This window comes from Gouania willdenowi, chromosome 9, assembly GCF_900634775.1.
Source record: "Gouania willdenowi chromosome 9, fGouWil2.1, whole genome shotgun sequence".
NCBI lineage: Eukaryota > Metazoa > Chordata > Actinopteri > Blenniiformes > Gobiesocidae > Gouania > Gouania willdenowi.
The window spans coordinates 39,185,250-39,210,631 of NC_041052.1; the positions used below are offsets into that span (position 1 = coordinate 39,185,250).

General features: G+C 38.7%; 1 protein-coding gene across 1 annotated transcript in view; it reads left to right on the forward strand.

The window, feature by feature from the left end:
- The window catches only part of stpg2 (sperm-tail PG-rich repeat containing 2), a 108,443-nt gene that overhangs the window by 16,504 nt on the left and 66,557 nt on the right, over nucleotides 1-25,382 (forward strand). Inside the window, exons 6-8 of the mRNA XM_028458134.1 lie at nucleotides 3,644-3,755; nucleotides 13,271-13,378; nucleotides 24,529-24,688. Of these exons, the coding sequence (XP_028313935.1) occupies nucleotides 3,644-3,755; nucleotides 13,271-13,378; nucleotides 24,529-24,688 (380 nt within the window). The remainder of the gene's footprint in view (nucleotides 1-3,643; nucleotides 3,756-13,270; nucleotides 13,379-24,528; nucleotides 24,689-25,382) is intronic.

The following is a 25,382-nucleotide window of genomic DNA, read 5'->3' on the forward strand; positions in this document are numbered from 1 at the left end:
CAGTATTTAGGAATAAAAAAAAAAACAAATTTACTTTGGTCATGCACTTGTTTAATAAAATAAAGCATTTCTGGGGGAAAAAAAAGTGTTTTCAGACAAAATGACATTTTTCTCTGAGTGGAATTTATTTAAAAGTCATTGAAGCATGATCTGTGATTATTAAAATTGATCAGTTAATTCTACTTGGATTTTTTATAAAATGTTTACAATTCCAGCAAGTTCCCTAAATAAATGAAACCTTAGCATAAAATGTTTATAAATCCACATGTCAAAGTAGGGGTGGGCGATATGGGAAAAATATCATATCACGATTTTTTCTTAGTGAAATCACGATCACGATTTTATTCATTCAAATCATTATAAAACATTCAAACAAACCAAATCACCTTCTTAAAATCATCGCCTTAAAAGGAAAAAAGGAATAAATGATTATTTAGGACAAGGTAATGTACTTTTTTTTTTTATTGTATGTAAGCACATCATCAAACTGGTTCCTAGTACAATTAACATCAAACAAAAAGGCTGACAAGTTATTTTAGTCCCAGTCTTTTTACTTTGTTTAACTAAAGTGGTGTTGCATTAGCATTAGCATCACTTGCTACATAACAAGGCAGCATATCAATCAGTGATTTCTATTTGTTATTGAGGTAACACACTCATATTAATAAAATCCTACTTTAAGCAGTGTTTTAACGCCTAATTTCACACAGTTTAGACAATCATATCCTTTACAAGATAAAACGTTACTGCTTTGGTTACATTAGGCCTGGATGATATGGACCAATATTCATATCAATATATTTTTCCTCACAATGGCAATAGGTGATATAAACTCCATTTATTATTATTTTTTATTTTTTTCAGTAGTTTTACAAGAAAAACAATAATGGGTCAAAGTCAGTGGATAAAAATGCCACAAAGACTCTTTTATTAATCATTAGCAGCACAATAACAACATTTTGTGTCACTTATGACTTCTTCCTTAATTCAGGCATAAATGTGATTAAATTGTGTAGTGTTGCTTTTTTCAGGGCAGCTCTGAGTTGATGAAAGTGGTTTTTAAAGTAAATGACATTCAGGACACTGTCTCTTTAAGAATGTGGAAACAGCCTTGTTAGCTACAGCAGCAGATCTCTGCTACAGCGCAGTGACAGGAGTTAGTTAGAGAAGAGAAACACATGCAGTGTTTTCTCAAACATATTTCAGTGCTTCAACACTCAGAACTGATGGAGTTTAACAGACAGACATCTGCACTGAGCCTCTGACAGACAGTCGCTAACACGGAGGAAGCAGCACAGCTAACTCTGTGTCCGTGCACTGGTGGGGAGGGGGAGCGGAGCGTACTTCTGCTCTGTTTAAGCGCTTAATAATCTATAATGTCTGTTATGCTGACATGTTGACTAGCAAATGGTGTGATTTTGCAGAGAAAAAAAACCATTGGATGTTCTGTGTATGGACGACAGACAAATGACGCAGACACGGCACCGCAAGGGTTAAAATGTGAACTACAGACGGTTCTACGATCTCCGTGATTTGGGAGATAGTCATCATGTTGCAATCCTTAATGATCTAATATCGTCATATCGCACACCCTTATGTCAAAGTGAACATATAAAAGTGATATTCCAGGCCATCTAATCTAAGAAGTTGACTCCTCTTGATCTGAGCTTTGTGCTGCTGGATGGAAAAAAAGTTTAAACACGACGAAGCACTGCTTTGATCTTACAGCCAGAACATTGTATTTGACGTTTCCCTCATATCTTTTTCTGTAGATGGCCAGAGAGGGTGAGCTTTACTAAGTACTTCTACACAGTTATTCATAGAAGAACAGGCGTAGCAATTGACAGATAGGTGTACATGACAACACTCCTATTCTTCTTCTTCTCAAGTAGACACTTCGTACTATGCACTACAAACTCGGATGAGGATGACCATTCCCACTGAAGTATACTTCCAAGTTTCCCAAGATACATTTGGAACCTACAAGGACAAAAACCTGAAGCACCCTGAGCCTAAATATCACTGTTGAAAGTGACCAACATGTGCTCATTTGATCCATAAAACTCACGTAGACATATTTCATGCTGACATTTTCAGGGGCCCTCTATTGTGCTACTAACAAAACTTCTTGTTAACTTCAAAATAAGAGCCCTATTTACAAAAGTGTTAAACTAATGGAAGATGAGATGCTTCTATTTTGAAAAGGGGATGTTTTATTTTTAGCTTGAAGCTGGTCCCTGGACCATTTTATGTCTTGCTTGCAATGCATCATGGGGCGGTTGAGTATGACTAGTGTGCTCACCGTGCATACTTAACTCATTCAGTGCCAGCCATTTACAAATTTTCTACCCACTCAGTGCCTGAAGTTTTAGAGCATTTTGACAAATTTTTAAAGACCCACAGAATATTTTGTGCTATGACAATCTGAATTCTGACACCAGATTCTAAAAGATTAACATCTCTAATTTCATCAGAAAAAAATATTTTGTTTCAAACTTATTTCATTCTTCTGCAATCAGCAGTTGAATAGAGGCAAGTTTCACACAAATCTAAAAAATCTATTAGTTACTTTGAAGCTATTTTTTTTTTTTTTGCTTTAGTGACACCTCAACATTAGTTTCCTTTTTATCAAACTACAAAAACAACACTGAGACAGGGCTTTTGATGGCAACATTATTATTATTTTGCTATCTGGGCCAGAGTTGAATGGATTTCTTACTGTATTTTGGAATTCCTCCAAGTCTCTTCCCCCGTCATTCTCCACACACGCAACTTCCTCCTCATCCCGGACATGCCAAGTGTCAGCGCTCGCCCTGATTTTTTGATTGTTTTATCTCACCATCACGACACTCTCAATAGTCCACTTAGTTCTACACATGCTCTGGTTGAGTGTGAGCTGGTGGGAACTTCAGTATCAACTCTTGTAGCACCATTTTCTGTCTTCTTCCTTTCCTCTTCCTCTGAGCTCTGCCCATCACAGGTGATCTCTCATCCAAAGGTGCGCTGCTGCCACCTACATGTCACCAGTTGGTCACTACATCATTGTACAAGTTATACACTGGAGAGCTTAGTCACACTGTCTCCTAGCAACCCCCAGAAAAACACAATTCACGTCTGTAGACGTGAATGGCACTCAATGAGTTAAAAAATGTCCTCATATAGTATACATCTGGGTATTTCTTGTGTACTCATTCTTTTCATACTATCTAATGTGAACGCACTACATACTCATTTTGACGTCAGACTTATTATGAGTAGTACGTTATTATGGCATTTACAACACTGATAGTCTGCAAAAAGATGTCTGAGAAACACACAGGTCCTAAAGAATGTTTTTGAAATAACAGGGGAATTAAGGCTTTACTCTCGATGCCATTGCCTCAGTTTTCATGTCTCTCCATTTTGTCTTTTGCATCTATCTGTCTGTTTAGTAGATTTGTTCCAATTTGTTTTTCTATTACACATTTCTGCACTGCTCTCATTTGATATTGTTTTTCTTTATTTGTCTCAGTGACACACTCGCCAGGTTTGGAGAAAAAATCCATATACTACTTTATCTTAAGTGTCTGTTCATTCTGTTTTTCTTAAATTTTTCAATTTACTTTGGGGAAAAAAACTTCACAGTGGCCTCTTTCTGTCGTAGAGTCCAGGAAACACAATATGAGAATGTGAACCTTCAAAAGGAACAGAAAGAAAGGGCTCAGCTCTTCATCCCACGATACCACGAGCTTGTGCCAAAGCAGGAAGAAAAGAAGGTGAGTGTTCCATCCATCCATCGGGTCGCGGGGGCAGCATCTTTAAGGCGGGCGTACACTGTGCGATTTTTAATTTTTTTCAATCCCTGTGTTCATCCCCAGCTCAAATTGTGCGACCCAATTGCAGAGTCCGAATGTTTGCATCTTACGATTCATGTTCTCACACTATACGGACCAACACTCTGACACGATCTGACTGCCCACACTGTACATTCATACATGACACGTCAGAGTCTTGTTCCTGGAAATGCAACGTAAAAATTAGAAGAACTGAGAAGTGTCGCCATTAAAAGAAAAGAAGAACCCGTAAGTGGATAGACACTCGCAATGCTAACCAAAAACAAACGCACAGCCTTGGCAATTTGGACCAGGAATTGTCTGAGTAGATGTGGGCAATACGGTCAGTTAATTCTACAGTGGTCTAATCCGGGGTTTCCACTGGATACGTCTCCGCTGTGCCACGGCACCGATCCGGTTTTTCACCGCTGTCCGGTAATCCACACCGGTTGCGTTTTGAGTGCGCTGCGGTGCACTCCGGTTGAACGACTATGACGTCACGAGACAGAGGAGGTCTCACGATATTTATATAATTGTACATTTAATAATGTATGTGTTATAAACGCAACAATAAACAGATAAACAGGTCAGTGTTCCTAACAAAGGAGAACAAGAAGGTTGGATTCTCTGGATTTGTCATAGCCATTTTTTTATCAACAACCAACAGAGAAGAGATAAAACTGCACCAATAAAACATGAACTAAATCAAAGTTGCTGCAGTTTACAGTGAGTTACAGTATGAGAGGAAACAATATAGTGGATGTGAATTTGTTTTTGCACATTATGACGCTTTGGTGATGTATTTACTTGAAATATAATCTAAAGTGGTTTATTTTGGATAGTAACCCGATTTTTTTATTGCGGAATACGTGCTTAATTTCCTGTTTAGCTTAATTTGCTCTGTGCTGATTGATGCGTCGCGCTCCGGTGTCGGCCAGAAATAGTATATCTACATATATCTGGTGGAGGACACCGGACTGTCACAGCTGGGAAGGAGCAGACACGCACCGCAGCAGACCTGGTGGAAATAAACACATCGACTAAAGTGGAAACCTATCGGCTCCGGTGACGTGGTGGTGACGTAATGCAGCGGAGCCGCAAACAGTGGAAATTGGGGGTTACAGTGTTCGCGCATGCGCAGTGAGTTTGAGGTTAAGCTGGTCTGTGGCACTGCTTCAACAGTGAGACACCCTCACAGGGTACCACCAGGATTGATTTTCTTGCGACCGTACAATTGTTGGTAGTGAGGTGTTAATCGCTTCTTGTGATCCCATGTATACTACACAATATATACTACACGATGCATGACACGATTTAGCCAAGACTCTGCCCGTTCCCAAAAACGGTCGCACAAGTGAAAAATCGGCCAGACTTCACTCTCCTGGTTACTTCATCCAGCGTTCCAGCCAAGAGGCATAGTTTCTCGAGCGTGTCCTGGGTTTTCCTCGGGGTCTCCTATCGGAGGAACCTGCCATGAACGCCTCACCAGGGAGGCGATCTTGTTCTTTCAGTCATGACCCAAAGTTCATGACCAAAGGGGAGGGTAGGAACATAGATCGACTGGTAAACCAAGAGTGGTGCTTTTTGGCTCAGCTCCCTTTTCACCACAACATATCTGTGCAGACTCTGCACCAATACCCTCTCACTCCATTCTTCCCTCACACATGAACAAGACCCAGAGGTACTTGAAACCCTCCACTTGGGGTAGGATCTCATCCCCGACCCGGAGAAGCCACTCCACATTTTTTTGGTCGAAAACCATGGGCAAAATAGGTATTTGGCAGCCACCGATTGTACAAGTTGCCCCACTAAAAAAAGGACAATTTTGAATTTGATTATTAAAAAAGGACAATGCACATTAATAGCATGCTGTAAATGAGCCAGAGTTAGCCAAAAGGGGCTTGTTTTCAACTGGTGTCCCTGGCCAAATTTTAAAAAGCAACCTAAAATGTAAAAGGTATTAAAATACAGAGAACATTTACAAAAAATGGCAAAAATATTACTGATAAAAACTAAGCACCAAGCCAGAGAGGTCTGTAAGTTTTATTATAGGCAACTTCAACTGTGAGAGACAAAATGTGAAGAAAAAATAATCCAGGCAATCACGTATGATTTATTTATTTATTTTTAAATAATTTATTTGTAAATTATTGTGTAAAATAAGTATTTGGCACCACAAACATACAATAAATCTGTCTCTCACAGACCTGTTACTACTACTTTAAGAAGCTCTACGATCCTCCACTCGTTACCTGTATTAACCTGTTAATTTTCTGCACTGTTATACATATAAATTATTTTTAAAAATCCTGTAATGTGATTTCCTGGGTGTATTTTTTTCACATTCTCTCACAGCCGAAGTGTACCTATGATGAAAATTACAAACTGCTCATATTTTTAAGTGGGACAACTTGGACAATCGGTGGCTGTCAAATACCCTCTCCCGTATGTTACTTTATACTGTACTAAACAAGCCAAAACTGAACCTAAACATACATATAAACTTTCCAAAGTAGCAGTCCTCTAAGTATAATAGAAGATAAGTATACAGAGAGACGCTCTATTTATTGAATCTGTGGCTTTTATGACAAATTACAGAGGTAAATAATGAACGGCAGTGTAAAAACAAATGTTTGAGTTTGGGATTTGGAGATGATTGAATTTACTAATCTGTTCCACCTTGTACAGAATCATGGTTGTACGAGTATAATATTTGAACCAGTCGAAAAGAACCTGCAACTGAACAGATGGCAGCAAACATGTAATTGGTTAGAGGATTATTTGTTATTGTAATGTTTGGGAAACCCAGTTTTAGATGTTATGCTATAAAAAAAAATAAACAGCATTTAATGAGTGTGCCATTAAAATGTTGTGTGAAAGTGCTGTTAAACCGTTCACAGCACTAATAAAACTCATTTTGTAATAATAAGGGTTGTTAAAACTAAAGCTCCAACACACCTGGGTCTAATAAAATGACCATTATATACTCACAACCCCATTGACCACTAACCAGGTCAGGAGCAGTTCCTGTTCTTTTCTGTAATACAACTTTTTTTTGTGTGTCCTTAAATAACACTTATAAAGAGCTCAAAATATAACAAGTAAACAAACAAAAAGTTTTTTAAACTGTTCCATTTGTTCATGTTAATGGTGAAACCTAAGAATGATAATCAGCACAATTATAAGGTTTTTGTAATTATCTGTATGTCAGCATTACGATTTTTCACCACCGTTTATCTTAAATTTTATGTAATGCCTGTGTTTTGTTATTTTTCTCAATAAAGTCTTAGTTCTCTTTAAGCGTCCTTGTTCACTGATGGGTGGACTGCTGTCTGATCTCAGGCTCCGCCCCTTACACTTCCTCCTTAGCTTTCAGAAACTGGTAAAATTTCTCAGATAGAGGAAATTTTTGAAGTTACTTTTAAAATAATGTTCTCGAGATGTGTTCAGGGTCCCTGGGAAACCCAGACATTTTGATGAGTTTGTAAAATCCTGGTAGATGGTCCTGAGACTCCTAACAAGACGTGAAAAAGGACATGTCCGGTTCAAACTGGATGTGTGGTCACCCTATGCCAGTGGTTCTTAAACTTGTTTGGCTTAAGTTCCTTACTTTTGAATCCAAGTCCCCCTTATGTCCAACAACTACATTTTGCTCATAATTATGTGAAAAAACAATTATAGATCATAATTATAGAATGAATGAGTGATAATTCACATTTGAAAGAATCTCATTTTGTAAATGAGAGGAATGAAACAATATTTAGTGCCTCCTGAATAGATTTATTTCTATAGTTTTTATCATTTCTGATCATCTCCATAAAATGTGTCAAAGGTACATGTACCCCCATTTGAGAAACGGTGCCCTATGTATCAGGATTTGAAGTAAATATCACAGTCAGTTCTGCTATTCACTGATGTCAGAATAGAAGCACCTTGATTAAATTCTGGACTCTTTTAGTTACAGTTCAGTAAAACAATGAAATGAATAATCATCCCAGACTCCTTTATGACTTTAGCTTATTTTATTCACGTGAACCATCAGTGCATCTTATTGCCCATAGAGGGCAGTAGAACATAAGAGTAGAACACACAGAGGACACACACACTGAAGCTGGATGAGCATAGAGAGGAGTTGCTCACCTGCATATGAACTTGATGCACTGGCATACGAAGGCTTTGTAATGCCTTAATTCAGCCATCAGTAACACAGGAGGAGGTTAGCACCAAGATCTGTTGTGAAAAACTTACCATATCTTCATTGTCATTGTGATGTTTCACCACTTTTTCCTTCTTTTTGATCATTGTTCATCTGTATGCAGGTCGCCCCCTTTCTCTCTAATCTCTTATAGCTTCTAAAATCACCAGATATTTCCAGGGCAGTATAATTCATCTTGGCCCGCTGAGTCAACAACTTTGCCTTTTGTGTATCTTTTATTGTTGTTGTTGCGGGGGTTTCAACCTCCTTCTGTGAAGTTTGCACCTCAATCCATCATCATTAGTTGTAGGTGCTTCAGTTCACTCACATACGTTCACTGACCAGATGGATCATTTCCCTACAGGGCGACACTAAGGATAAACACCTTTACATCATGGAGATCAACACACTACCTCCTCTAATGGCTCTGGTCTGTCTGTCTGTCTGTCTGTCTGTCTGTCTGTCTGTCTGTCTGTCTGTCTGTCTGTCTGTCTGTCTGTCTGTCTGTGTGTGTGTGTGTGTGTGTGTGTGTGTGTGTGTGTGTGTGTGTGTGTGTGTGTGTGTGTGTGTGTCTCTGTCTGTGTCTGTCTCTGTCTGTCTGTCTGTCTGTCTGTCTGTCTGTCTGTGCGCGCGCGCGCGCGCGTTATAGGAGAAACATACAGACACAATAATGAAGGAAACCATTCAATGAAACTGCTGCTGTTATCCAGTAAATAAAAAAAATTAAATCTGACCAACCTGGAATGTACATTTATTAAGTTATAAGCAACGTTAGTATCTAATTAAGTCTTCATTAACACAAGTCATCACCATTGTTGGGTACGTTACTTTGAATAAAGGTCAACTACAAAGAAGTTGTTCAAAACTGTTTAAAATGACAGAACATTAACATAAAAGTACATTATTTAATCAGCCAGAACAATTGAATTAAGGCAATTTAGTTTTCTAGACTTCAAGACACACGCTAATGTCACACACCGGGAAGCTAAGATGACAAAAGTGAGGGTAACTGAAAATGTGAAGTGTGGGAACATACTGGACATCAAGGTGAACGTGTGTTTTTACAGAAACGGGCCTTACATTCCACAACAGGAAGTAACACTGTCTCATCTCCACTCAAAGCGGCACCCGATCCGACAGCAGAGGCCAACCCCACACAAAGCACCGCAAATTAATGATTGTATGAGTTAATGGAGCTAATTCTAACATGGCATTAGGCACATTAACAGGTTTCTGTTTGTTATGACTACTGTTGTAGATGAGAACAAGGTATTTATGCTCTAACACTCTTTGTTTGAACGGCTTCATCTCCTTTGCCTGGTCATTTTTCTACCTCACACTCAGCGCAGACACACGTGTAGCAGAAGTCTACGTCTTTCTCACAAGTAACCAACCAAGTATCTAAATTGTAAGTTAATTACAAGTATTTCCATAATAACATGTTACACTACTCTGTTTCTCGAGATTGTAATCTTGTTACAGTACATGTTACACCCAACACTTGTCATGACTGAAAGTGTAATCTTTACATATCATCTATGTAAGCAGCACAAATACTTGGAAGGAAAATTGAGTTAAACAGAGCACTGGCTTCACATGTTCACAAAAAAACAGAGTGAATTAGTGTACGCATGTGCAAAGGATTACTATTGCAACGACACATCATCAGTAGGGTAAAACTAACCCGTCTCACAGCGGTCTAATCCCAGCTCACGCTCACATTGGACTGCTTTGTATCATTTATTTATTAATTTGTTTTCAGCCTGTGGATGCTGAGCTATATGGTGGATAGAAACTGATGTGGAATGAGCATCTCTGTCAATGTACTGACTTTTATTGAGGTCTTGTCTGTTGTTTTTGAATGTATGTATGGCCTGGTGGACTGCAAGAAACTGAATTGCCCTTTGGGATTATTAAAGTTGTAAAAGGATAAGCTAGTGATGTTTTTTGGCTTGTAAACAGGTTTTTAATAATACATGTAAAAGCCTATTGTTGTATTTCACTTCTAATAAATCAGTGAATCCTTTAATAAAAATTATTTGCTGCAGGATTAATATTTGACATGCAGACACATTAAAAACCTGCTTTTCATAAAGGGATGAAACAATAGATATATGGGTCAACAACCAAAGTTTCTGAGTTATATAAAGAAATAAGTGCCAGTATCTTGAAGCTATGTTAAAAAAGATCCATTAGTTAAAGTTAAATCTAAAATACCCACATGTACTTCACATATAAATCAGAACAATGTATTTTAAGTAGCTGCTGTCTCAGTCCTGTCTAACTCTCTCAGACAGCTCCTGGGAAGGAAGCGTTCCTTCACCATGTGGTTTTGATTCACAGTGACATGTGGCATTCTTCTGATAAAACGACCTTCAACGGATTGCGTGCTGTGTCGACGGTCAGCGATGGCTCTACCTGCACACATCCCGGTCCCATGGAGAGTGAGCTTTTTAGGGAAACTAGATGGAGTCCTAGTGTCTTGTCAGTCAGTTAAATTGCAGTCACATTTTTCTCTCTGTGTGTGGCAGCCAATTCAAATCACATAGTGATTGATGAGCAGAGAATCAACTCAGTGGCAGCTGTTTAAAGAGTCCTGAGGAGATCCTGTGGGAATCTAAATGTCCTGAGGTGACCCTGGAACTACAATCCACCGATAGGCATATGGCATTTATCACCGAAGGTTGTTGGAAGTTTGGAACCCACGACTATGAGCACGTACATGCAGACAGTAAATCTATAGATGGTGGCTTTAAGTAATTTGAAAGTTGAAGGATTTGAATGACATATTAAACCACATTTGGAATATGTTTTCGTTGAAGATAAAAGTTATTTAGCACAGAAATATAATAACTAGAATTTTTGCATTTCTTGAAGAAAATGCAAGTGAGGAAGCAGGCGCTGGCCCGCGTGAGCAAATTCAGAAGACCCATCCATCTAGGAATGTGACGATATCTTGATACGGCGATATCACGATATTTTTTCGCCCGAGCGATTATCGATGTGCTCGCGCTAAGTATCGATTTTAATTTTTTTCAAAACTTTTTCTGCTTTTTCACTAAAATGTGCAGGTACATCTTCACAGAAATTTTGTCACTGTTTGTTGAAGCAACCAATATATTGTTTACTGGAATATTGCACTATAATAGTGTCACTGGTAAGAAAGAACCTATTTTTTTTTTTTTTTACAGAAAGCTCTATTGGAGATAGTTATTCATTTATATTGGTATGTTGACACTTATTTACAGAAATGTTGTACTAAAATAGTGTCACTGTTCATAGGACACTTTCAATGTATTGTCTTTCAGAGATATAAAATAAAAATCTTTTTTTAATGTCAGATTATCGCAGATTGATTTGTGATCAATATATCAATAATCACAGTATCGTGATATCGTGAGATAATCGTTATTGTGAGCTTTGTATCGTGTATTGTATCGTGAGGTACCCAGAGGTTCCCACCCCTATATCCATCTATTTTGCGACCTGCTCGCTCAAAACATTACTTTAGCATAAGTTAGCATTAGCTATCATTGACATTAGCATATATTGCCATTAGTTAGTTTTAACATCAGCCATAGTTAGCATTACTAGTAATAAAGCATGAGCCTAGCAATAGCATTAGCATAAATTAGCATTAGCATTAATGTTAGCAGTTGATATTAACCCAGCTTTAAAATTGGCCTAGCGTTAAAATTAGTCGAGCAATAACATTAATCTAGCTTTAGCATTAGCTGAACATTAGTAATAAGGAGTAAAATGGTTGAAAAAAGTTAAAATTGGTTGAAAAGGTTGAAAAAAGATGAAATGTGTCAAAAGTTGGAAAAATTGAAAGGTTGAAATGGGTTGAAGGTTTTAGCTGAAAGTGAACATGTTAAAGGTTCAATGGTTGAAATTAGTTGAAAAATGCCTGAACAGCTGAAGTTCAGAGTTGAAGGTTTAAAATGTTGAAATAATAATAATAATAATGAAAAGTTAAATAGTTGAAAAAGTTGAAAAGTTAGAAAAAAGAAAATTATTTGAACATTTTGACACCAAAGTTGGAGTAGGAGTAAGACGGAAGAAAAAGAATAATTTCAAGAAAAAAAGTTTAAGGATAACAATAGTGAGGGTGCCCCCTGCATCTTCACTAATAAGTCACTTTTATATAGTGCCTTTTAAAGAAAACTCAGATGCTTTACAGGAAGCAGAAGGAGAGGAGGAGGTGAGTTAGTTGAATGCTTGTGTGAACAGGTGGGTTTTTAACAGTTTTGAAAGATTGTAGTGAGTCTGAGGCAGATGTTTGGGGGGGAGAGAGTTCCAGTGGGTGGGGGCGGCTATGGCAAAGGTTCTATTCCCCGAGGTTCGGTACTTGGATTTGGTGATGGAAGTGAGGAGGTTGGAGTCAGAGGATCGGAGGCATCGAGAGGGCTCGTAGTACGATGGTACTAAAGGGGGTATTAGAGAGAGAGAGAAGAAATAACAAGTGAAAGCATTAAAGATATGGGGTTTTACGTTTATTTTTAGGTAAAAATGATAATCACACTAAATATCACCAGCAACAAAAACACACAAATTAAAATAAAAATATACTGAATAATAAAAAGAGACAAATGACAACAGAATACACGTAATGACACCAAAAACACAGAGTGTAGGGTCAAAAAGGACTCCAAGGTTTCTGATCTGTTGGGGGGGGGTGACCATGTGACCATTGATGGAAAGTTTGAAATCCTGAGCTGAGGGATTTAGGGGGTAGGATATAAAGGATAAAGAGGAGTGGACTAAGCACTGAGCCTTGAGGCACTCCGTGTGCTACTGAGAGGATGTGGGATGTGCATTTGTTCATGGAGATATATTGGAAATGGTTTGTGAGGTAGGAACAGTGAACCAGGACAGAGCTGAACCTGTGATGCTGATGAGGTACCTGAAATGGTGGAGAAGGATCAAGTGGTCAATGGTGTATAAAATGTTTTATCAAAAGCTGTTCATGTTTGAAAAGCCATATTGATCTAAAAACAAATGGTCAAGTATGGACCACACTTTAGGAAGCATGCACATGTCTAATGTGTCTGCAACAGTAATCACAAGGTCTTAGAGCTGCTTTTGTTAAAGAATATAATTTATTTTGGGCTAATTTATTTCTACATTTATTATAAAGTTACATTGCACTCATTTCAGCTTTTATTTCTAGTGTATCTCACACTTTCTTCTTCGCTTTAAATCAGTCAACAAGAAATGTTGCAACGGATTTCGAATGAGTTCCATTTCTGTCTCTCAACAGGGAGTTCCTGGTCCAGGCCAGTATCAGATCAGACGTCAGTTTGATCAACCTGACGGATCCAATGGTAACCAAGGAAAAAGTGCTTGTCCCTTCCTCTCACAATCTGAGGTAAAGCACACATAAGCAATTTTGTGGTTACTTCATCACTGCTTTCGTTCTTCAAGCTCTTACCTTTCACATTTTTTTCACATTTTCATTTGATTTCTGACTCTCTTCCCAATTCTACCACATTTGTTTGCTCCAGACTCTAGAAAAACTTAAATTTTTCAAAGAAAAAGGAGATGTAAGATGCAAATGTAAAAGTAGATGCCATGGACTGAGAGTTTTGTATCTGTGTGTGGCCAGTAACTCTATTGCTCTCGTGATAGATGGGAAAAAATGTGTTTTCCTCCATCTGAAACTGAATATAATGCTCTCACAGGTATTTGGGGTGCGACGTTATCAAACCAGAAACCTATAGTATAGTTTGTAGCAATTTGGTGCAACACTCTCATAGGCTCCCTTAACAGAGAAAGTTAAAAAAAATAACCTAATAAACAACCTGCAAAGACTTGAAGCACACCAATGAGAGTTTTTGCAGGTTTGTAGAAAAACCCCTGACACTCCCTAACCCTAAGCTTTTCTTCAACTTCTGGAATCACCACAACCACACATGCTCAATGACAGTCTGCTTTTGCAGTTTACTTTTGCCACTTAAAGACCTCTCTTCAAGGTTTAAGAAGGAATCCATATTCTTTCCCATTCGTTGATGTTAAACAATGTCAAAAAACACAGTTGACCCTGCCTCATTTTTACGATGGTACCCAGATGGGCAACACAGGCCAAAATGTTATTTTAACTACAAGTGGGCACATTGGAGTGTCTGTTGCTAGTCACAAATAGCTTCAGGCGCTATTCTTTTTCTGTTTCCCATTTTGTCGTTGGGAAGTAGTAGATACTGTATTGTTGTCTGGAAATTTGATTGGTTTTTATTTTCGTTGATAAAATCTGAAGGATTCATTCAACTAAATTTACTTCTACTACTAATATTCAACTGTTGTTGGTATGTCTTAAGTTTCCGCACATAGATGGTTATTATGAGCTTGAATTTGAGCAATTTTAATCTTTTTTTTTTTTGTGTAGGAAAATGTTCTTCATTTTAGTCGTACATTTGATTACTCGTAAATTTCTGATACATTTAAGAGTGGCATGTTTCTTCCGCCAATTAGAGCATACATGGACGACATGACCATCATTTTAACAACAAAACCATGCACTAGACCAGTGGTTTCCAAACAGGGGTATGCATACCCCTAGGGGTACAGGAGCACATTGTAGGGGGTACTCGGAAAGATTTAACAATTAATTTAAGAATAATTAGGAAATGTTCCTAGTTTTTTAAAGGCTATTTTATGTATACATTCTCCACAAACTAACAGTACTGTTCCTCAACAAAATACTATATTTTTGTGTAATTTATTTATTTTTATGCTATAGAGGCCATTTTATCACTTCTGACAGTAGGAGACAATAATTAGCTACATTTTACAAAGAAGACTGTATTTGCTTACTATTGAAATAATCACATAAAAGTTGGTATTGTTTTTGTTTCAATGAATTCCACTTTAAATTCCACTCATTGTATTGAATTTGTAGTTTAGGTTTTGGTGAAACAATGCTCGAGACGCGTTTAGGGGTTTAGGAGAGGCCACTGTTCCACAAATGAAAACGCTTATAAAATTATGGAAACGGTACTTATGATATGAATGTTTATCCAAACCACTGCACTAGACCACGTGTCAAACTTGAGTCCCGGGGGCTAATTTCGGCCTGCAGGAGAAAGTGAAAATGACAGAAAACATGATTCATTGTGTAAATTACTAAATAATTCAGCTGTAAATTGTTGCTGAAAGAACTCTAATTTTTCTCCAAAAACCTGCAATTTTTCCACAAAATCTCCACAAGTTGAATAAAAATGTGTAAAAAAAAAACTAAGTAATCAAAAATCAAAGGAATTTAAGTATCTGTCACATATTTCTTAGATATTGCTGATGCCTTCCATACTTTGTCTAATTTATAACTGGAAGTGCCAACTTGGGCACATTAATGCTGACATTGTGCGTTTTCTTGCCGAAAACCTGCGACCCACTTGTCATTGAACTGATCCGTATTTGGTCCTTAAACTAAAATGAGTTTGACACCTCTGCACTAAACTTATTAGAGATACTCCAGGAAAATATCCGACCCCGGAGACATTTCTTTTCTAGACTTTGTTTTTGATTATTTGTTATATTGTAGTTACAGTTACAGTATTTTTCAACTCGAGTTATATTTGAGAAAGTAAAAGTATAGAATACTTTTGTTTGAGATTGTGTGTGGTAAAGAATAACAATTAAAGTGTGTGTGTGTGTGTGTGTGTGTGTGTGTCTTGAATGACCCTTTTTTTTTTTTTTTTTTTTTCCGGTCCCATGCTGAGGCGACCTTCCGACGTCGTCATAAACCTCCACTAAGGGGTTCGTGTGTGTGTATGTGTGTGTTTAAATGCTTCACTTCAGAGGTGAGAGAGGCAGTTTTCTTAGATCTTCATCTCCACGTGAGCCCCGTTTCCTACATCTGTTATCCTGCGGAGGGACCAAAAGGAAGGAGAGAGCAGAAAAAAAAGCATGGAGTGTGAGATAAGAGGAACAGTCGGTTTCTTCCACCTCTCAATGCTTCTCCTTCCTTTACCTTCTCAATTCCTCGTAATCAAAGCAATAATCAAACACATTCATTTTTCTATCATTCTTTTCCATGCTTTGAGATTTCAATCTGTTGGTCTTCCATTTCTTCTCTTCTTTCTTTTCATTTGTTCAGATTTTACTCTTCTTTCTTTCCATTCTGTTCCTCTTTCATTCTTTGTTCCTGAAGACTCTTTTCCTCTTTTGATGGTATTTTAACCTCAAACTAAAAAACAATTAATTTCTTCACTATGGTGCGGAAAAAATATGTAGATGAACACATTTGAATAAAAACTCAGGGTGATGAAATTTCAGATTCTATTGAAAATGAAAATAAAGAGTAAACACAAGTCTCGGCCCATTAAAATGTCACTTTTATCGATTATTTTTTACATATTTAGGAGGGCCACGATGTTCCTACACACAAAAGCATTTTTTTCTAGTTTTAAAAATTATGAATTGTAATATTTGATTATAAACAAAAAGCGTGAAGTAGTTTAGCTGATATTTAAATTGCAATAACAATGAACCAGCAGGAGAGTGTTTAAATTCTTAGTTATTTGCTTTGCTGTTGTGACTGTAGTTAAAGCTTTATGATTATTTGTGAGCATTATCCCAGTTTTTCTAAATTATGCTGAGCTTTGTTTCTTCCCTTGTCCCTGTTTGTTTAGTTTTATTTTATTACACATTTAAAGAGTAATTTAACCCCCAAGGTTTTGGCTGATGTTCGTCTAGGCTGCAAATGAAAAAAAAGTCTTTATTATGGTCCTGGAGCAGTTAAGACACGGGGTGTGACATGAAGGCAGGGTTGGGTTGTGGTCAATTCTAATTGTAATTGGTAATTCATGATGTAATTATATTTATATGTATTTATAATTTGGCAGGAACTTCACTGTTGGTTGATGATGGGGATGCTGGTGAGACTGATGCCTCTCCGACTGATGCCAATCCATTAGGCTTGCTTTACTTTTTGATTAGTTTGATTATATAAAGTTACATTTATTTTGTGTTAGCCTTAAGCTTGGTTTGCTGTACTGCTTGTTTGGACACCGACGAACGGTTGTTTTTTTCCTACCTGCCTCCGTGTCCTCCGTACATCCCAACTGCTGCTCCATCATCGAGGATCATCCCCCGGGTGTCCCCGCTGTCCTTCCGCGCTTTCTCTCCGGGCAGCCAACGTTAGCCTTCCAGGGCAGGCGCGAGCTAGCTACCATCCGCTCAGCTAACGTTAGCATCAGGATCAGACCTCCCTCCACCAAAATGCGGAAATATTCCTTCTTGCAGCTGCTGAGACTTAACTGCTCCAGCACTCCAGCGTGTTTCTCAATCATCAAACAACTAAACCTCATGCCCAGGCCCCGGTATCCTCACAGGAGCTCCCGGAGAAAAGCTGTTTACACGGAACATGAGGTCCTGCAGCCTGGTCGTGCAATCCCCACCGTCGCACTATTTCCGCATCATCAGAGCGCTCGCTCTCTGAGACCAAATAGCGCTGGGAACATTGCGAGAACTCGTGACACCCTGCAACAGAGTAAAGAGAATCTCAAAGTGCTCCGGCCTCTACTGAGACATATAAACCCAACCACTGTTAAAATTGAACTTTTTAATGCACAATCCCTCACAAATAAAGCCAGCCTCATTCATGATCACATTCTGGATAAAGCCATCTCCCCCTGCCAAAAATCTCCTTGTTCGAGTGCCTTGCCACAAAGTGCGAACCATCCTACCCCATGACAATACTGGTTATTTACCGACCTCCCAAACCAAACCCAGCCTTTAACCCTGAGTTACATGACCTCCTTACCACGCTCTGCTCAACATCCACAAACGTGGTTACTCTCGGAGACCTGAACATTCATGTGGACACTCCCTCCTGTCACCCTGCATCCGAGTTAATACAACTGCTGGGCAGTGTCAACTAAACACAACATGCGGACGTCCCTACACACTCCAAGGGGCACACCCTTGACCTAGTCATTACTGACTCTGCCGCCCCTATTACCAACCTCCTGGTGTACGACCTGGGCGTGTCGGACCACATGGCTGTGTCTATGGAGATGCATTTCTCTCCTCCTCATTCAAAACCCAAGCACCAAATCTGCTTCAGGAACATAAAGAACATCAATTAGGATGCATTGGCCTTGGACATCCAACAACTCTCCCCTCCGACCCTCTCAACAGGATGTCCATGCCCCTATGAAGACCAGGACGGTAACATTTTCACGCTCTGCCCCCTGGTTTACCAGTGAGTTGAGGGAAATGAAGGTGGCCGGTCGTGTCCTGGAGCGGTGTCTCTTGGTATCAGGACTCACCGTGCACAGAGTAGCCTACAGAGAACACCAAAAGGCCTACTCCAAAGCACTTAAGGATGCACGGTCCCATTTCTATTCCAACCTCATCAGTAGCAGCCCTGGCAATTCCAAACAGCTCTTCTCAACTACACACAATCTCCTAAAACCCCAAACTCAGGCATGTGGAGAAACTACAGAGAAGCAGTGCAATGACTTCATGTCTTTTTTCAGAGCTAAGGTTGATGGCATTCGCTCCCTCCTCCATGACTCTTCTACTCCCCCTGCACCAGCTGTCGTTCCACAGCTCGAAGTCCTCCAGCCTCTCAGCGGTTTTTGTAACACCACACAGCAAGATGTTGAGCGCATCATCGGGAGGATGAAGAGCTCTACCTGTGCCCTGGATCCCTTCCCCACAACCCTGGTGAAGGCTAACATCCGTGCCATCGCTCCCCTCATCACCAGTACCATAAACCTCTCCCTACAGGCTGGCTTTGTTCCGTCAGCTCTCAAAACTGCCATCATAACTCCCCTCCTGAAGAAACCAACTCTGGACCCAGAAGCCCCCAGTAGCTACAGGCCCATCTCCAACCTCCCTTTCCTCTCCAAGGTGCTGGAGAAGGTAGTTGCTGCACAACTCCAAACCCACCTCAAAGACAGCAACATTTTCGAGAAGTTCAAGTCTGGGTTTCGGTCAGCTCACAGCACTGAGACAGCCCTAGTAAGGGTCACCAACGACCTGCTGATGGCGGCAGATGTTGGATGTTCATCCCTTCTTGTCCTCCTTGACTTATCAGCAGCGTTTGACACAGTAGATCATGCCATCCTCCTGGATCGTCTACAATCCACCATTGGTTTTATTCACTTTATACATGCTCCCCCTTGGCCATATAATCAGCAGGCATGGCGTGTCATTTCATTGCTATGCCGATGACACGCAGCTCTACATCAGGGTGGAGCCGTCACCCCCTACAGCCCTTTCATCATCTTCATCACTAGCCACACTGACAACCTGTCTGGAGGAGACTAAGGCGTGGATGAATCTCAACTTCCTACAACTCAATAGTTCCAAAACCGAAGCCATCAGGTTCAAACATCCCCCATAACTTCTATCCCCTTTGGTGGTCAGGAAATTCCACTCTCCACAGCAGTCACCAACTTGGGTGTGAGTATGGATTCTCACGTGATGTTTGACACACACATCAAGCAGCTGTGCAAAAACTCCTTCTACCACCTGAGGAACCTCGCGAAACTCCACCCTACACTCTCTCTGCCCGACGCTGAAAAACTGGTACATGCCTTTGTCTCCTCCAGGCGAGACTATTGTAATGCTCTCCTCATCGGGAACCCAAGCAAGAGCATTCACAAGCTTCAATACATCCAGAACAGCGCTGCTAGGATCCTGATGGGGGTGCGCAAATATGATCTTATCACCCCCATCCTGAAATCACTGCACTGGCTCCCTCTGGAACAAAGCGTTGAAAATAAGATCTCCCTCCTCACCCACCAGTGTGTACACAGAAATGCCCCAACCTACTTAAAGGAACTTCTTATCCCCCAGACCTCCTCGCGCACCCTCAGTTCCAGCAAAGCTCTCCTCTTTAAGATCCCCAGAACCAAGCTGCACAGCATGGGTGACCGAGCCTTCTGCTCGACTGCTCCCAGACTGTGGAATGCTCTCCCAGACCATCTGAGAGCTCCGCAGACTGTGGATTCTTTTAAACGCAGCCTAAAGACACACCTTTTTACAAAGGCCTTTATGTAGCCTTTTTTATGCCTCGTTGTTATTGGTTTTAAACTGTTTTACTAGTTATGTTCATAATAGGCTTTTTGTAGCACTTTAAGATTTCTTTAATGTAAAGTGCAATACAAATAAAATCTATTATTATTATTATAATTAGTGACGATGCATAAGGCATTAACCATTTCTTTCTTTCATCTCAGAATTTTGGCGCATTTCAACTCCTTCAGAGTTTGACCAATTTTGACAATCAAGATGTCGAAACGAGTCAAAAATGTAGCAAAGCGGTGCTTGTACTTTTGCCATTTGTAAAACTTTCAGAATTTGTTTTAAATACATTTTTTAATACATTTATTTGTTCAAAAACTTCCCCATTCATTTCGAGTGGGAATTTTAGAGTTTGAAGATTTATCGGCTTCAACGTTAACCTTTAGCTGTTCAGCCATTCTTCAATTCTCAGATTTTAAAGATTCAGCTTTTAAAACATTCAGCTGTTTGATGGCTAATGCTAGGCTAATGTTAATGCTAATCAGAATAAGAAATTATTTTATTCATCAAGTACAGTTTAAAAAAACAGCACAAGGAATTTAATTCTAGGCAAATGTTAATGCTTGGCTAATGCTAATGTTAGCTAATAATATCTAGTTCTAAGGCTAGGTTAGTGCTAGCTAATGCTAATGTTATCGCTAGTGCTGTCAAGAGATTAAAACAAATGTGTGATTATTTAATTATGCTCTGTAATTAATGAATCTAATCTCTTTTATTTGTAACCAAAAAACTGCTGAGAAACGCCCTCAACTTGAGGTATTTTCATTTAAATGACATTATTGTGGCAGATCAAAACATTGTTATATAACAAAGTGGCTTTATAAAGTAATTTATTGTTTTTAAGAGACTAAAACAGATGCAGGTGTAGCTATTTACATTCCTCTGTGTTTGAGACTAGTTCTTTTGTCAATCTCAAAGTAATAGAAAATACAAAATAATAATATAAAACGTCATATGTAGTGCTATAAGTTAGCACATCATAAACAGTAAAAACACTTTTCTGACACCAAACTTGTTGCGTTTTTTCTCCTTTTTTCTCAGTCATGTTGCGCTCTTAGCATGTTGCAGTTAGCATTGTCCGAGTGTCTGCACTAGCTGCTACATGCTTAGCATTAAGGTGGTAGCGGGGGCTACAAAATCTTCGGTGATCAGCAAACTCTTTCTTGCACATGTTGCACACAACTAGGCTTTAGTTTTTCATCCTTTTTTTTTTTTAAAGCCAAAATTAACACAAACGAAGCTGAGCAGCTCGGCAGTCTCCCGTCTTGTATTGTAGTCTGTGCATCAGTATTATGGGTATACCGGAAACTCTTAAAATGAGAACGTTTGGAGTGCTGACAAAAAAGAAGCGATTAACAGCGTACATTCTTTTTGCACGTTATTTTTTCCTGTAATTAATGTAATTAACGTGTTAAAGTGACAGCCCTAGTTATTGTTAGGTTAATGTTGATGCTAGGTAATGCTAGGCTCAAGATAATGCTAGTCTAATGCTAATACAGTGTTCAATTATGCGGGCCAGCACCTGCATCCTCAATTACATTTTCTTCAGATAATTAACTTAATAATTGTAATTGTCATAAACATTTCATAAAAAACTGTTGATTACAATTCAATTAAACACAAACTTGTGGAAACCATGTTACAGTTCTATGGCCACTATTTTAGATAAATCTTCTAAATCATCAATTACTGTATTTAATAACATTTTTAGATATAATTTTTGCTTGCTGAAAATCATACTAACTCTGTTTGAGTTATAGCCCTTGTAACTGATGGAGTTTTTTTTTTAAAAATGTGATTCCACATTTGATTCCAAATGTGTATTCTGAACACACTAAGATAAATCAAGGTGTTACAATGTTTTCTGCAAATTTGAGGCTGATTCTGATGTGAAAGCAGCCTTTGAAAGAAAACTAGAATAATTTTACTGCAACTTCTGAACACTTTTCTGTATGTTATATTCTTATGAGTGGTAGGTTGACATCCTTATAGTCATTTTTAGAAAGAATAGTTAATATTTGCTCTGGATATTCAAACAGTATTGCCATGGTAACCTTGCCTCAGTTTCTCCCACACAAGATGTGACACGTCTCAGAATGGAACCGTAAAGCTTGAGCTAATCAAAGTTGTGTTTACTGACTGTGAGAGTTGCAATTGCACCACCATTGGTTCCAAGGCAAAGAAAAGTAATCTGATCTCTGTTTGATTGTGAGAAGTTGCTGGTTTAATTATGACATTTGTCTGTGTCCATTCCAGACCTATAGGAAACAGTCATTTCTGTCTTTTTCATTGGCTACATTTACATGGGAGCTTTAATTCCTCTTTAAATTAGGGTAAAAATTACATCATCTTTAAACTGACCTTGTAAACACCTAATTCCGAATGAAAATGGCCATTGTGAATTAAACTTAAATCCAAATTAAGTGGCTGGTTTATTCTGATTTTAATTCCAAATTTAAGAATTTCTCGATCTTGTATATGTTTATTTCCGCTTTAAATTAATTTGGGTCGTTCTGTCACGATGACCTGTTGGTGACGACGTAATACAAGATGGACACCCAAAGCAAGCGTTTATTTAATAAGAGCCTTAGAAGTTATGGATATATAGAAAAGATTAGATGGACGGAAGCATCAACATGCGGACATTAACGGACATTGGTAAATGAAACAGCCACATCGAAGGAATTGAAGCCTTGCATCACGACACAGAGTTTCACTAATGATGCACGGGTCATCATAAAGTTCTCTTTCCACTCAACATCCTGTAGATGGAGGGAGTGCAGCCGGCGCACTAATGCAGCGAGGGGCGTCAAACTCATTTTAGTTCAGAGGGCCAAATACGGACCAGTTTGACCTCAAATGGGCTGCAGATTACAGGTGGGAAACAAGACATTTTAACAATAATATGCCCTATTTTACACTTCACGTTTAAATGATATGAAAAGTATGTAAGCAATAAGTAACATGTCACCTAACCTTACTAGATTTTGTGATTAACTTTTATTTACAGTATTTTGGGGACACTTTGTGGAAGAGTTGGTGAGAAATTGCACAACTTTAAAAAAATGTAGAGTTCTTTTAACATGAATACAGTAGTCCCTCGTTTCAGTTCAGACCTTTGGAGAGGAGAATCAGCAAGGAGGTGGTAGTAGCAGGTAAAAGTTTTCTCTGTGGCACTGAGCTAGGTTAGCATTAGCCGCTAATCACACCGGCTTTTTTCACTGGTGGTTTATGTTTATGAGAGGAGAAAAAGCAGCGCAGCTCCTCGCTTCAGCATTGGATTGGATCTGTCGCTGGTGGATCTGTCGTTGGTGGGTGAACACAGCATTAGCCAATTAGGATGCAGAACACAATGCGTGTTCATACGCTATAAAAAAATGCATACAAAATTGCGTTGTAAAAAAAATCAGCAAAACACAGAGGCCGTGAAAGGTGAACCGCGATATAGCGAGGGACTACTTTATTATAAAGTTTCATTGAAATTGTGTATTTTGAGGTACTGCAATATCTAAAATCGAATTAGTTGATTATTTACATTTTACACAATGATTCTTCATGTTTTGTGTACATTTTTACTTTCTCCTGCAGGCCAAAATGGATGCTCCAAAGCAGTGGTTCCCAACCAGGGGTACGTGTACCCCTAGGGGTACTTAAACACATTGTAGGGGGTGCTTGGAAACATTGATGAATCTATTTCCAACATGCTGAGTCATTTTTAAGCCTATTTCAGACACTGTACATGCTCATCCAACAGCTTTTACACTCGTTGACAATTAACAATATTGTGGCCTTAATATCCTACTAAATTGTTACTAACATGTTATGCACATTACAAAAAATTCTATGCTATGCAATAATTGTAATGCACAAAATTGATATTTAGTGTACGTTAAACATACAGGTTGACATTTTCAAGCTATTAAAAACATGTAAATAAAACAAGAAAGGTTACTAAATTGGAGTAACGAAGGGGTTCTCCTAATCAGAAGAGAAGCCTTGGGGGTACATGAGACACAAAAGGTTGGGAAACACTGGTCTAAAGGGCCGGAATTGGTTGCTGGGCCTTGAGTTTGACACATGTGCACTAACCATCAGCTCTGATTGGCCAAAGTACGGTCTTCTGTGTCTTTCTCTTCCTCAGCTGACCAAAGTGAAACAGTATGTCTTTTGTCAAGCTGCTGCTACTTCAAAACTACAATCAAAATCAAATTTAAAATAGAGTAGTTCTTTTATGTTGTAGACGAAAAGAAAAGATTTGTTTTGGGGTTTTTTTTACCCCTGTCCAATCAGAACCCTTCCCAACCCCCAGACCTAAAGCAAAATTGAATAAAGGCAAATAAACATGTTTCCATGTGAGCCTCACTTTGGAATTACTATTTCCATGTAAACTCGAAACACAATACTTTAATTCTGAATTAAAAAAACATAATGTTCCTGTGGCCCTTGTCTTCTTTTTGCTATTCCTATCATACGTTTCTGCTTCAGAGGTTTAGTTCTGTCAAAGATGAATCCCCTCCTGTCGGTGCATATGATGACCCTCGCTGTGCCATGGAACTGCTGAGGAAAACCACAGGCACCAAGAAAAGCCCGTTTGGTATCAGTGCAGTGCGGTTCTCCTCTAGCCGTGAAAAGGCCTCCCTACCAGGTACTGCAACGTGCACGTGTTTTGTTGTGTGTGTATGATCTATGTCATAAATACAGGATGCATTAGTTATGCTCTGCTGAACAAACGGCACAATAGTTTTCTTATGACGATTTCTTTTCTATAAATTGATTCTGGTGTTTGATTCTACAGTACATTAACTTGTGTTTATTTCACAATAAAATAAATAAGTCTTTTTCTGAATGATATAAAGTTAAGGACAAAAGAAAGTCCCAAGAAACAAAATGGCATTTTCTTTAAAGCTAATGAGGCTTAACTTTTATGATTACTCTGTAGTGCTGAGTTACATGTATTTTGATTTACATGTAACTAAGCATCCATTTTTTAAAATCCTTTAGTGTAATTTTGTGGTTTCATCTTTAAATGTTTTTCATTGTTTTGGAGAGTCACCAGGATTTACTGTGAAGCACAACTGACCGATGAAGCTGCCGTTTAGTCTGAAAATTTCAAGTCCATGTTCACCATGTGATTTAACAGTCCTTGTTTTTTTATTCTATTTTTCTGTTACACCTTTGTTTCAGATTTCAGATAAGAACCTTACAAACAAACACAAAAACACAAATGAAAAGGTCTAACAGTCAATTGTTATAATTCAGGTTAACAAATTGTAAACATTTAGGTTCTCTGAGTAATATGAGTGAGATGTCTCACTATGGAATACATGCCCCTGCACCAT